Source organism: Corapipo altera, unplaced genomic scaffold (assembly GCF_003945725.1).
Source record: "Corapipo altera isolate COAL_440 unplaced genomic scaffold, ASM394572v1 93, whole genome shotgun sequence".
NCBI classification, from domain to species: Eukaryota; Metazoa; Chordata; class Aves; order Passeriformes; family Pipridae; genus Corapipo; species Corapipo altera.
Window position 1 is genome coordinate 852618 of NW_020885000.1, and position 14182 is coordinate 866799.

Below are 14182 nucleotides of genomic sequence, written 5' to 3' on the forward strand. Positions count from 1 at the left end.
TGTGCTGTGGGCTCTCCCCAGCTCCTGCCTCCCTGCAGCCTGGGGCAGCTGCCCAGCACCAGGGGGGCTGGAGCAGGAAGGGAAGGAGCTGGAATCTTGCAGCTGGAGCTCCACTGGGCCAAAGAGCCGGTGCAGTGGTGCTGGCTCAGTGTTAGCAGAGCAGAACCACTGGAAAGGCAAATCCAGCACTCCTGGGTTATAACAGCTCTGAGCTCCTCTGGGACAGGCTGCTTTTCCCTCGCTGCTGTTGGGAGTACAGATGTCTGTTCCTGCCCATCCCGAGCTGCAGCACCTGCCCTGGGACTAAACCTGTGTGGGGAGCAGCAGCCTGGTGGCCTCTACTCACTCTGTGTAGAAGAGACAAACAGAAGGGACACCCATGGGGGTCTGTCCCCTCCTGGGAACCCCCAGCTCCATTTCAGAGTGGCTACTGCTGCACCAGGAATAAGCAAAGGGCTGTGAGGGGTCAGTGGCATTGCAGCTCAGGATGCTGCTGTGGCACAGGAATGCCAACCAGCAATAACAGGGCTCTCCGCTTACCTGCTCCATGCCTGTTAGTGCTTGGAAAAAAATGTAAATCCAGGAGGAATCCATCCCCTGGCCTGTTCTGGAGCCTGCAATGCTCAGCCCTGACAGAGAAGACCATTCCCAAGGCTGCCAGGGACTGCTGCTGCCCTTCCCCTGGGCTGTTCCATCCTCCTCCCTGAGGGCAGAGGAGATTTGGGCAATTCCCTGCCTCTCACAGCTCTCTGCCCACACTTCCTCACCCAGGGCAGGTAACCACAAGCTGGGCAGCAGTTCCTGCAGTGCCCGAGCCCAGCCCTGTGACAGTCCTGGCCTCAGTTCTGCCTCAGCAGAGCAGCACTCCAAAAAACAAGCTCACATTGCAGAGATGCTTTAGCAGAGTATTTATTCAATGCCAGAGTGAAGAGCAAAACTCAGTACAAACAACCCCTTGGTGCCTCACTCGCTGCTGCACCAAGCCATGGGTGGAGAGTTCACAGTTGGGAGAGGAGAAGGTAAAGGCCGTTCCTTCACTGTGTGACTGCACAGAGCAGGATGTGGAGCCTGTGCGTGCACACACACACACACACACACAGAGGAAGGAACCCCTTGATTCATGACAGAAAACCTGAGTACAGGGGTTTTGGAAGAAGCTGGGGCACAGCAGAATGTGGCTGCCGACCCTCCTGCTGCAGGGACTGCTAAAGCCATCAGTGCCATCATGACAGGAGCTGCCACCTCTGTCAGGTCTATCTGTAACCCCAGGCTGTGCTGGGGGCTCCCAAGGGGGGCCCTGAAACACCTCCCCTTGCCTGGGCTGCAGCTTCTTCACAGCCCCACTCTCAGGAGTGACAGCAGCTCCTGGGAGCTCTGGCTAGGCCAGGTCAAGATTAGGAGCTTCATTTCAGACTCTGACATTTGGGTACCTGCTATGGGTAGAGAAGCTTCAGGGACAGACAGTGAACACCACTGAGTCCATAATCACTCAAAGTCACCAGCCCCACCAACCTCAGGATCCTGGGGGAGCTGAGCCCCCACCCACAGCGGGTCAGCCCCAGGGACAGGGAGCTTATTCAGCTGTCACTGCAGGCAGGAGGACTCCATCCCCATCACCTGCAGGTGAATGAATACCTGCAGCACCTGTGGGTGCCTACACCTATTCACAGAGAACTTACCAAGAGAAGCTAAAGTGCCATAACTTGGGTAGCATGGGAGGGAGGTGACAAGCCCCACCAGCCATCCTCACGGGTGCCCCAGAATGGGACAGCAGATCCCTCACAATAAATACGTTCTTGATCCATAGCTTAGTGAAGTGCTACTCAGCAGAGGAAGACAGAGGCAAAGCCAGCACCATGTTACCACCAGCCCTCCCCGCTCCCGAGTTTCGAAACTGGCAATATAAACACGCAGTTCCCAACGAGGCATCAACAGGCAGTGGAGGCCAGCCAGGCCCCCAGCCCTGCCTCCCCTCCGTCCTCTCACTGCCCCCCAGTTCCTGCCACCTCCCAGGAAGAGGCACCATGGGGAGGAGGCCCTCAACATTCCTCAGCAGTCAGATGAGTTGCCCATGGAGGTTTTGGACAAACACACAATAAAACACCTATGTTAAAGTCAGGCAGTGCAGCTGCACCACAGCTCCTGCCAAGTGCTCTGCAGCCGGCGGCTCCTGGCAGGGCCAGCCACATCCCAACCTCACACAGACCCACGCTGGACATGCCTCAGTGTCCTCCAAGCCCAGAGCTCACCCAGAGAACTGTGCCCAAGCAGCAGCGCTGGTGAGAAGCTGTGGGGAGCACACCTTGCAGTGACCAGCTCAGCTGCTGCCCGGTGGGCCCAGAATAGGCCCCTCGCCTCTTATGTCCTGTCTTTGAAGCAGACGCTCCAAGGAGGAGGCAATTCCCGCTGCTGGGGCTCCTCCTGGCTCAGCCATGGGATTTGTGTGCCCAGAGCTCATCTCTGTGCAGGGCTCAGGGCTCTGAGAGCTCCAGAGGAGGTGCTGCAGTGAGGAAGCTGCAGGAGCAGGTGTACCTGGGTTCAGCTTTTCTGGTTCATGAGCCAGGAGAAGAGCAGTTTCCTGGGACGGGGTCTCCTGGCCTGCCGGATGCGCACAGCCCGCGGGGACCGCCACACCTTGATGGTGGTGTCATCGCTGGCTGTCAGCAGCAGCTCCTGCTCCACCGGGCTGAATGCCACCGAGTTCACCACGTTGTCATGCTGCAGCTTGGCCAGGCAGATGTTGTAGTGCCGGTCCCAGATGTAGCCATGTCGATCCTCTGCCCCGCTGTGGCAGAGAGACACCAGTCAGGGCGTCACACTGGTCAGAGCGTCAGCCCGGCAGCCCCAACACTCTGCCACTGCCACTCCCATCCTGCCGTGGGGATGGGGGCAGAGGGTGCTCCAGCCCCCGCCTCCAGAGCTTCACCCTGCACAGGCAGCTCCCTCCGGGATCCAGGGCCCCCACAACACCTGCAGGCCCTGAGAAGGGCATTTGCCACCCACCACCAAACACACCACAACCCCAGATTTACCCTTTCCCCAGAGATTTACAGCAGGAGCAGGGCAGACAGCCTTTATCAGCATCCTCCAATTCAGTCCCTCTGCTCTATCCAACTCCATTCCCTGCCCTGCTCCCAACACACAGGAGTGTCCTGCTCACTCCAGCTGTCCTGCAACAATGGCCTCAGGCCCTTGAGGATGCAGGGTCAGGATCCTGCCTACCCACTTGCCACACACCTTGCCACAAAGTCCCTGCTGACGTCCAGGAAGATGAAGAAGCACTCCTCGTTGGGTGTGTAGGCCCGGTGCGCACGCAGGGCTCGCTTCACCTCCTTCATCGTCTTCAGGTCGAACACGTGCAGGTCGATCTCCTCGGCGATGGGAGGAGGCTGCATCGGGTCAGAGATGACGCAGTCCCGCGGCCAGGCCCGGCTGTTCACGTACAGGTACCTTGGGGAGGGCAGGGAGGAGTCACCTGCACCGCGCCACAGAGCTCACAGAGCCCCTGGCACGGCAGGCAGAGCCTGCAGTCCAGCTTGCTGAAATCCAGGCTGAAACAGGGGAACAGGCGCTGAAACGCTCCTAGCCATGTTTGGAAAGGACAACGACACCTGGGAGGTGGCTCTAGGGGTCAGGTCATGTCTCTCTAATCCCATTAAACCTATCTTTAAGGATGGATGGGGGTATCTTGTGGGCAAGTATGGGGGGGGGATTCTGCCCCTTTGCTCTGCTCAGGTGAGACCCCACCTGCAGTGCTGCCTCCAGCTCTGGGGCCCCCAACAAAGGAAGGGCATGCAGCTGATGGAGCAAGTTCAGGAGGCCACAGAGATGCTCTGAAGGCTGGAGCCCCTCTGCTCTGGAGACAGGCTGGGAGAGCTGGGGGTGTTCAGCCTGGAGAAGAGAAGGCTCCAGGGAGACCTCAGAGCCCCTTCCAGTGCCTAAAGGGGCTCCAGGAGAGCTGGAGAGGGACTGGGGACAAGGGCCTCGAATGGCAGGACATGGGGGAATGGGCTTCAAACTGCCAGAGGGCAGGGCTAGATGGGATATTAGGAAGAAACTCTTCCCAGAAACTGTGGTGAGGCCCTGGCATAGGTTGCTGAGAGAAGCTGTGGCTGCCCCATTCCTGGAAGTGTCCAAGGGTAGGTTAGATAAGGCTTGGAGCAACCTGGTGTAGTGGAAGGTGTCCCTGCCCATGCCAAAAGGGTGGGGTCTAGATGGCTTTTAAGCTCCCTTCCAACCCAAACTATCCAAGGATTCTACAGACGATCTGCCTCAGGAATAAGACACATTTGTGTGGGCAGCTCCTCCCCTCTTACAAGGCCTGACCCTGTCCTGAGCTGGCTCAGGAATACATTCCTGCTGCAACCAGCAGTGATGCTCAGTGGTAACAACACGCCTTCAGCGCCAGGATCAGCAGGCACCTGTTCCATCCACCACAGTCATTTCTTCTCCTGGTCACCCCACAGAGCGCAGGAGCACCTCTTGCCCACCCTGGCAGCGGTTGAAGCCCTGCACACTTACCGGTGGTCAGGGGACAGGCCCATGCCGATGATGTGCCCATGGATGTCAATGACGTGATCCAGGGAGTCAAAGAACTCATCCGAGCGCCTCTCCTCCCCCAGCACCGGCCCAGCGGTTGTCATCTGATGGGGCAGGATCCTTTTAATCCCTGTGGGACAGAGAGCAGAGGGAGGTGGTTCCACAGGCCACTGCCAGCAGGCAGCAGGGCTGGGGGAGTCCCCAGGCTTCAGGAAGGGACTTCCCTTGGTGCTGCTAAGAAGGGAAAACCAGCTCGCTGGCTGAGGACTGGGACAGGGCTGCTGTCCTGGTCAGGCTCCTTCAGCTCTCCAAGTGGGCTTTGGGTCAGGACTCCACCTGTGAGTGACACACTGGCACATCCAACCCCAGACAGGGAGATACCCAGCACCTGTGGGTACAGCCACACCTCACCCCAGCCCAGCTCCAAAGCACAAGGAAGCTGCGCTGGCCCAGGAGACACAGTTGTTGCAGAAAGGTTTTTCTCCTAAATAAATCCCCAGGTCAGGCCCATTCCTGCAGTATCTGGCCTGGAGAAGCCCAGCATATGCACTGGCTGGGGCAGAGTTTTCTCCTAATGCTGCCAAGCGCAAGTCAGTCCCAGAAAGCTCCAAGAACAGATGCTTAAACCCAAACTGTGTTCAAGTGCTTTGTGGCTTCTGAACTTCCTGACTAAAGGAGACACATGAGATGGGTCAAACCCAGTCCCTTTCCAGCTCTGTTTGCCAGAAGTCCCAAACACAAACCATCTCCAACAGCTTCCTGGAGGACCCTTGTGAGCCTCAGCAGCTCCTGGGCACACACAGCCTTCATCCTCAGCAGGTCCAGGAGGAGCTAGAAGATGGCTTGGCCCATCTTATCAGCCCTCTGAGGGAATTGCTGACAATACCCTTGATTTTAGCCCTCTCCTGCAGCACAAGAAGACAGGAGTGACACACCACTGTACCTCAAGTCAAACGCCATTCCCAACATCCCTGTCTCTGAGCCTGGGCAGCCCAGGGCCTTCAGGACAGTACCAGTGTTCTTCCACCCCACTGACACTGCTCACCAGCACCTTCATCCTCCCTTCCACAGCACCACACTCCCAGTTCCAAACTCAGACACACATGAGTTAGCAGGACAAGCTGCTCAGCTTGCCACCAGCACAAGGAATGGGAGCTCAAGGACCTCGGGTCGGAACAGGGCTGTGTGCCAGCAGCAGCATGGGAGGTGAGCACAGAGCGAGCTCCTTCAGGTCCTGCGGGCACAGAGCAGGCGCACCAGGGCACACAAACCAAGGGGCAAATGCACACTGCAGTGACTCATGGCAGGCCAGGAGCCGAGCCAGCGTCCAGCGCTGTGAGCAGCAGCCTGTGCTGCGGGTGCTGGCCACCAGCCAGGGAGTCACAGAGTTCAAAGGTATCAAACAAATCCCTTGGCCCTGGGAGGCTGAGTGGGAATTCGTGAGCCTGCACAGGAATTCAGGAGCCCAAAGGCTCTGCCTCAGTGTGTGGCAGTCTCGGCTCAGCCCAGGGGATCTGGGTGCAGCCCTAGCTCAGCCCAGGGAGCAGGAGCATGGAGCAGAGCTCACTCAGTCCAAGCCATGTTCCCAACCGAAGTAGGCAAAGACCAAGTGACTCTTCTCCAAGTTGTCTACAGCTCTGTAAACTGCCTTCCCCCACCTTACCGGGTGGTGCTGGTGTGGGACCAAGTCACAGGAAGGTCAAGAGACTCTGCAGCAGGGAAGCAAGACTGGAACTGTGCAAGCAGTGAAAGGAACTAAAACTGTGGTTTCGCAGGAGTCTTGCCTGGGAGCAGCTCTCTCCTTCCCTACATTTCTGGTCCTTCCTACATCTCTGCCAGCTTTAGGGTCTCTTTGGAAAGCAGCCAGACTACCTGCTCCTGCTCCCCACTGTGCTGATTTTCTGTAAACTCAGGCTCTGCTAGTCCTGGTGCCTCAACAGGAGCACCCCAGATGAGAAAGGGACATCTTAACCCAGGACAAGGTCCCCAGCAATGGCACTGCCTGACACATGCTGCACCCACAGTCCGTTGTACCCCATTGAGCAAGGAAGCTGCAAGCTGCCTGGCATTGCTCATCACAAAAACACTGGCTGGGACAGTGAATAACCCCCTGTGAAACCCCACCTAGTCCCAGGGCAAGGGTGCCCAAGTGCCTCACTGAGGCTGAAAGCCCATGTGAGGGTGGTTCCACACCGGGCAGAGGGGAGGCAGGCAAGGGGCAGGGGCAGGCAGGGCACTGACACCCAGAGCTGGGGGCACTGCACAAGCAACATGCACAAGAACTCCACGCTGCTCAGACCAGTCTTCCCTTGATGCCCTCTCCACCCCCACATGAGAACAGGACCAAGGTCCCTCCACACACCTCTCCCAGGGCAAGCGCCACCCTCCCCCTGCACCAGCTAGTGGCTGGTGTCCTTAAACCACAAGCTCCTTCTTAATCTTCTGCTCAGCCCTCAACATGACTTTGGCCACGTGTCATCCTGACAGCAACAAAACAACCCTCAGGCAAGTGCTTGTGAGGTGGAACCCCCTTCAGAACCTTGAGCAAACTGCAGCTCATGCCTCACAAACAGGCAGCAGAGAGACCAGGTCTTTTCCAGACCCAAATCCAGAGCCCAGCTGCAGCCCATGCCCCCCGGCTGGCCAACTGCCCTGGGCTCAGCCCCAGCCTTACCTATTTGGTGTGGAGAGTAGGTGAGGCATCCTGTGGTGAAGATTAAGTACTTAGTCTTGCTACTGCTGTCCGTGGGGAGCAGGTTTGGCTCAGGCGGTTTAGTTCTGTTACGCACAAACAGCTCGGCCACCTTTGTCTCCAGCTCTGTGTCAGTCATGGCAGGCCTCATGTGGCCCCCCATGATATCATCAAAGAACTGCTGCAGCCCGTCCTGTGCCGGCACACCCCCGGCATCCGGCAATTCCTGTACGGCTGGCTCTGGAGGCTGCTTGGGCTTGGCCTCTTCTTCCTCGCTGTCACTGCCAAGATCAAAGACTGGGCAGGTGGAGGAAGCAGCAAGCTGCTCCTCGTAGTCCAGGAGCAGGTCCGGGGAATCGTATCGGCTGCAGTCAGCCACCATCACGGTCCGGATGGTGCTGGCGTTCAGGTTCTGGATTTTGAACAGTCTCTTCACTACGTTCACGTTCTCAGACTCGATGCCCTACAGGCAGAGGGGAGAAGTGAGCAAGAACCACCCCACTTCACTCCCACAGTTCAAACCAAGACCTGAGCCAGAGCAGGGACACCAGCTGCCACCGACCCTTTCACACTGCATGTGGAGCACTGGCACAAGAACTGGCTCGAGGCTTGCCAGCTCTGCTGAGCTCCTTCCTCTCCTGGATGGAGACATATTGAGGCAAAACATTCCTGCAGGCAGGCAACAGTGGAGCTGGGAAGCACAGAGGCTGGGCAGCCCTGCTGCCATCCCAGCCTGAGGTCATCAGCTGGTGCTAACTGGTGCTTTACAGTGCAGGGCCAGGAGTTGGACTCAATCCTTGTGGATCCCTAACAACTCAGGATACTCTACGTTCTATAATCTACAAGGATTTCAGGACAAGGTCTCTGCAAAAGGCATGAAGTAGGATCCCTCTAGCTCACAGCAGCAGTGGCACAGGACCCCCGTGCTCCTGGAGTATGCCTGTAGCCCGCAGCAGGACGCAGCAGGTCCCTCCCTGCCTCACTGCTCTCAGCCTGCATCTGCACTCCCACACCCCCATCATGGGCAAGGACCTTTTTGGCCTCTCAGGGATGGAAGGGCTAATGCTGCATGGTCAGTGCAGCATGGAGATGTGGCTGTGGGAAGAGTCTCTGCTACCAGAAGATTTCACCTGGGGTCAGCACCACGTTAAAAACACAAAAAATGGGGACATGCAGCTGTGACACTGAGATACAGGGCAAACATGGAAGAGGAACATGACTGCCAAGTGCCAGGGAATAAACAAGCAGTCTAAGGCCAGCACACATGGCTCTCCAGGTCTCACCATGGCATCAGAGACAGTACCTGGCCTGAGAAACCTCAGCAAGACCAGGCAGGGTTGAGATCAGCTCAGGCTGCTCCAGCTCCCAGGAAAAATACCCTGAGCAACCAAGTGGGAGAAAGGCCATTGTTAGGACACATGCCAGGCTACAGCCATCCCAGGCCCAGCTTCAGACTACCAAGGACCTTAGCAGCCCTGCTGTTAGGCAATGCATGCTCTGGGGCACTGCAGTCAAGTCCTCAGCCTAATTAATGGGGCAAGAGTCAATGGGATCTGAGGGCAGAGTCAGAATATTACAGTGGATACCATGACACCAAGCGTGGAGAAGCCTCATGCAAGGGTTGCCTTGAGCTCAGGATCCTGAGGACAAGTCAGAGGAGACAAACAGGGATGACAGGAGGATTGGGCCATCCTTCCCTGCAGCTTTTCCTCCCCCAGGAGCCAGCAGGAAGCTGCACTGCCTGTGGAGCTGGAAGGAAGGCAGCTCACCTGGAAAGCATTGTTCAGCCACAGCACCGAGCAGGAGGTTATGCGCCCAATCCGATGCAGATTGCCTGAGATCAAGTTGGTTTCATTCAGCCAGCAGCCAAACACATCGTAGGGTTTATTCCTCACCCTGGAAAGCAGTGTGAAGTTCTCTGGAAGAGAGGGGAAACATAAGTGTGAGGCGATGACTCCCAGCGAGGGCCCTGGATAAACAGGGCCTGTCTACAGGACAGGTCTCTGCAGGACAGGCACTGAGGCAGCACTGCTAACCTCCATCCAGCTTCAAGCCACTGCTAAGGAGACACATTATTTCTCTTTTCTAGAGAGATGTGTGATGAGACCTTGACAAGGGAAATCAAAACAACAGGGCAGCCTGACAGAGCCAGAGCAGAGAGCAGTCCAATCTCCCAGCCTTTCCCTGAGCGGGGCCCAGGGGACAAGAATGAGTTAAACACACATGGAATTTCACTCCTACTCCCAGTGCTCAGGGCCTTTCCCAGCAAGGCAGCTGTGCACTCCTGATTCCTGGCACAGTGGGACTGTGGCACAGAGATGGTGAAAGATAATTCAGTGGGGATTAGCCACATGCACAGGGCTGCAGCAGAAGAGGTGAAAGAGGCTCAGGTGACAGCCCCTCAGAAAGCCATGTGAGACTTAACGGTGGAACCAGGGCCCCAAAAAGATGGTCTGAGGGCTGTATCCAGCACTTCTGCTCTGCTCTGGAGACAGGCTGAAAGAGCTGGTGGTGTTCAGCCTGGAGAAGAGAAGACTCCAGGCAGACCTTAGAACCCCTTCCAGTGCCTAAAAAAGCTCCGAGAGAGCTGGGGAGGGACTTTGGACAAGGGTCTGAAGGGACTGGCCAAGGGGGAATGGCTTCACACTGACAGAGGGCAGATGGGATATTGGGAAAAAATTCTTCCCTGTGAGGGTGGTGAGGCCCTGGCACAGGTTGCCCAGAGAAGCTGTGGCTGCCCCATCCCTAGAAGTGTTCAAAGCCAGGTTGGAAAAGTCTTGGAGCAACCTGGGATAGTGGAATGTGTCCCTGCCCATGGCAGGGAGTGGAACGAGATGAACTTTAAGGTCCCTTCCAACCCAAACTGTTCTGGGGTTCTATGGTTCTATGCCTAGCACCACACGAGACAGAAATAGGAGCTTCAAAACAACAAGTAAGGTGGATAAGCCTTGCCAGACTGTCATGTAGGACAGAAGTTAAGTGAGAGTAAATACAAGCCACGCTGCCTTGAGGTGCTGTCGTGGTGACCCGAGCAGAGTTAAGGCTGTCTGTAAGGCTTCCCCTCCAAAACTGTGATTGGAACCCTTTAGTTCAGGTGTTGGGTGTCAGGACAAGCTGAGGTGAAGGCCACTGCACACCCTAAGAAGAAGGGAAGCCCAGCACCCAGCACTCACCCCTCCTGGGAGCCCTAGTGAAGGCAGCACTTACCCATGCTGATCACAGCGATCTCCCCTGAGGAGGAGTTGTGAGGCCCCACAAAGACACCAGATACCAGCAGAAGGGAGTCATCGGAGTTGAACTGGGAGAACTGGGTGTAGCTCCAGTTGTATGGTCTCATGTTGGAGCTGTGCTGCAGGGAGATGTCCAGCTCATTGCTCCAGATCTACAGAGAAATGGACAAACAGGAAGGAAACTGCTGAGAAGCCTGAGAGTGGTTCCACTTTATCTGTTCTGCCAGCACTCACCAGGACATGAAAAACAAACAATATCACAAACCCCATTTAACTGCCTCCCAGTCCCCATATTCCTGTTAGAACTCCCCATTTCCCTGACAGAAAATTTGGAGGGGCTAAATGGAGAACTGTTGCTCCATTGGTCAGAGCAGGTGTTCAGGTAGTAAATGTTGCTGTGACAGCTGGGTTTCCAACGTGTTCAGAGAGATTTCTCCCAGGACAACCACTTATGCAAGACATCTATTGTAGTGGATCATTATCTCCCCACTCCTTGTCAGATCCAGGTCACAACAGGGCACTGATTTCCACCTAGAAAGCACCAGGCAGGCACTTTGGCTACCTCCACACAAATGGGCTGGAGCTGGAATCCACACCCCTCAAGGCTACATTTGCAAGAGTCATTAGTTCTGTGGCTTTGAGAACAGCTCAGCATCTGCAGAAGCCAGCCTGAGTCCAGGGACATCTGGTCAAACCTCTCCTCTCCACAACCTTCCCAAAGGCTGCTCTCAGGGCTAAGTCCCACTGAAACCACATCTGGAAGGGCTGGGCAGGGCACCTGCCACTTTACCTTGACTGTGCAGTCTTTGGAGCAGGATGCAAACAGGCAGCCAGAGTGCGAGAAGCTGAGGTGCAAAACCTGGTCATTGTGCTCCTTCAGGGCCTGCACCTCCACGCAAGGGATGGTGTCGTAGAGCCTCTGGAACTCATCATACCAGGAGACAGCAGCTGCAACACAGAGCAGGGACACGGGACAGGAGTGTGAGCGGAGGGAAGCACAGAGCTGGGCTAAACACGGCATCAGTCTTTAATAAACCAGTCCTAGCTCCTGTGAGCAATGCTAGGAGCTCTGTTGGGGCACCAACCCATGGCTGCAGCTGAGTTACCAGCACTCACCAATTTCCTCAGTAGCTTCCCTAACCGCTCCCCCCCCCCAAAAAAAAGCCTTTCTGCCAGTACTGACACAGCTCCACATCACACCTTCCAAACCAGCACAGACCCTGCTGAAACAGCCAGGGCAGAGCTGCTGGCTGTCAGACCAAAACCTTGCCCAGGATAAAACAGTCCTCCGAAGGGAGACATGCTCCAGCACAATCAAACTAACCAGGGAGGGAAGCTGGGAAGCTGCTCCTCACATACTCGGTTCCGCATTGATTATCTCTGTCTTGTCTAATGCAGAATTAAGACAGTTCTAGAAAGGGTCTGGGACCAGAAAAAAAAAACATCTCCATGAGATGAGAGACTTGAAAGAATGAGAGAGAAGAACGGGAGCTGGACAGAGCGTGCCAGGAGAGGAGGAGCCCTGCAGCAGCACAGCCTGGGGTACACTCACAGCAGTCCCACTGACAGCCAGTGAAGAGACAAATAAAGAAGATTTTTAACAAAGGGCCTGGCCAGGCAGCCTACAAACTTCTTGCAGCAGCAAATCCCAAAGAAGCAAAGAGGATTAGGCATGTATATGGATAAGGGCCAACTTTCCTAGTGACACTGAACAGGACTGAAGGATTTTTTGGAACGTGCTGCAGCCCGGGAGACATCTGGTCCTAGAGGAAGGGACCAGCTGATACCAGCACATGCCACTGCTGCTCGCAGCCTGGGCACTTCAGGCTCCTCTGAACCTCCCGGGCCCAGCCCATGTGGCTGGGAAACAGCCTGGACAGGCCCCACCTGGCCAAGCAACCCCAACCTTTCCTCTTAAAGACCCACCGGATACCGTTCCCCCAACTGTGGAGCTGCCCAGTGCAAGCAAGCTGGCAGAAGTATTCACCAAACTCCCTTCCCAGGCCTGCCAGCTGTCCCTGTCCTTCTGCCTCATGGAGGGTGCCTATAGCTCCAGCAGCCAGGGAGGTGCCTGAATATGTTACTGAGCTACACCAACTGCTCCATCCTAATTAGTGCTCAACAACAGGGCTGGCAGCTGACTAACCAGCTCTAGGAGGCTGGGAGGGAACAAGGCTGGTCAAAGAGTCTCAGATAAACCCTTTAAGAGAATGTCCTAAGCCCCATAGAACTCCCAAGGTCATGCAGCCTGAGTCATCCCATCCACATCCCACCTCTCCCTAGAGCCCTTCTGCTCTGGTGTTCCTGGTGCAGGGAGATGGGCTCCTGCTGATTGATCCCTGGCATTTCTTCCTGTATTTCCTGGCATTTCTTCTGTAGCCACTGCAACTCCCGATCCAGGACCCAATTCCCCCAGCCACTGCTGGGAGCCCCCTGCAGCATACTGGGAACAGGCTGCTTGGGCTCTGAGAGAAACTGCCCTCGGCAGCGGGGGTTCCTGCTGGCAGGTCCCCAAGGCCTGTCCCAGCGTCTGACAGTGCAGCCGCCGTTCCAGACTGCACCAGACTGCTTCCAGCACTGGATGCTCAAAGGGAGCAGAGCTGTGACAACATGACTGCCACCCTGGAGCCCTCTGACAGCTTGGACAGGGATGGCCTTGTGGGGCTCCCTCAGTTCCTGCTGTGAGCCCAGATCGAGCCCCACCTGCCCAGGCACAGTGGGGCAGCTGCTGCCTCAGCATGTGCCCCCAGTGCCATCACAGGGCCACATGCCCCCCCACGGGTGGGGGGACGCAGTGTTCCTCCCGGCTCAGGGCAGGTGCTCCCCGCTCACCCGGGTGCCGCGGCACGTCCCGGGACACGCGGTAGTAGCGGTAGAACAGCTCCTTCCACAGGAACTCGTCGCGGGCCACGGCGCGCCACTGCTGGCACACGAGCCCCACCGAGAGCACGTCGGCGTGGTCCAGGTACAGGAAGATCTCGAACAGGACGGTGTCCGGCAGCCGGGGCCCGCCTGCGGCCATCGTGTCATTCTGCCGCCGCGCTGGGGCCGAGCGGGGTGCGAGGTCAGGGGACGGGGACCGCAGAGGCCCTCGGCCCGCCCGTGCCGTGCCCGGTATTCCCTGTTCCCGGTATCCCCGTCCCCCCCCTGTTCTCGGTATCCCGTTCCCCCCGTGCCGTTCCCGCTGTGTCCAGGTTCCCGGTATCCCCGTTCCCCCCGTGCCGTTCCCGCTGTGTCCCCGTTCCCGGTATCCCCGTTCCCCCCGTGCACTTCCCGTTGTGTCCCCGTTCCCGGTATTCCCGTTCCCCCCGTGCCGTTCCCGCTGTGTCCCCGTTCCCGGTATTCCCGTTCCCCCTGTGCAGTTCCCGCTGTGTCCCCGTTCCCGGTATTCCCGTTCCCCCCGTGCAGTTCCCGCTGTGCCCCCGTTCCCGGTATTCTCCGTGTTCCTGGGCCGTTCCCGCTGTCCCCGTTCCCCCCCGTTCCCGGTACTGCCGGTGTTCCCAGTCCCCCCGTGTCGTTCCCGCTGTCCCCGTTCTCCCCCGTTCCTGGTATTCCCGGTCCCCCCCGTTTCCAGTATTCCCCGTGTTCCCGGTCCCCCTCCGCACCTCGGCGGCTCCGCTGCCCCCGCCCCGTCCCCCAACTTCCGGCCGCCGCTCCGGGCGCGCCCCCGCCCGCCAATCAGGGCGCCGCGTCCCGCCGCAGCCCCGACAGATCGAACACA

General features: G+C 57.4%; 1 protein-coding gene across 2 annotated transcripts; it reads right to left on the minus strand.

Moving 5' to 3' along the window:
- Positions 1 to 893: 893 nt before the first annotated feature.
- FBXW5 (F-box and WD repeat domain containing 5) lies at positions 894 to 14102 on the minus strand. 2 transcript variants are annotated; one of them, XM_027667018.1, is made up of 9 exons: positions 14067 to 14102; positions 13294 to 13503; positions 11252 to 11409; positions 10439 to 10613; positions 9001 to 9149; positions 7214 to 7694; positions 4522 to 4669; positions 3238 to 3450; positions 894 to 2785 (listed from the first exon to the last, which is right to left on the minus strand). In XM_027667018.1, exons 2-9 carry the CDS (start codon positions 13481 to 13483, stop codon positions 2539 to 2541), a joined length of 1761 nt encoding a protein of 586 aa, XP_027522819.1. In that variant the 5' UTR covers positions 13484 to 13503; positions 14067 to 14102; the 3' UTR covers positions 894 to 2538. The 2 variants fall into 2 exon arrangements, with proteins under 2 accessions (XP_027522819.1, XP_027522818.1); XM_027667017.1 differs by lacking the exon at positions 14067 to 14102 and having other exon boundaries at positions 13294 to 13611.
- Positions 14103 to 14182: the final 80 nt, after the last annotated feature.

Excerpts from the sequence above, each read along its gene's own strand:
- FBXW5 (XM_027667018.1), bottom strand. The coding sequence starts at position 13,483 with ATGGCCGCAGGCGGGCCCCGGCTGCCGGACACCGTCCTGTTCGAGATC. Across the intron at positions 7,695-9,000 it reads GGCTGAACAATGCTTTCCAG|GGCATCGAGTCTGAGAACGT; the intron begins GTGAGCTGCCTT and ends CTCTGCCTGTAG. Across the intron at positions 4,670-7,213 it reads CTACTCTCCACACCAAATAG|GGATTAAAAGGATCCTGCCC; the intron begins GTAAGGCTGGGG and ends TCTGTCCCACAG.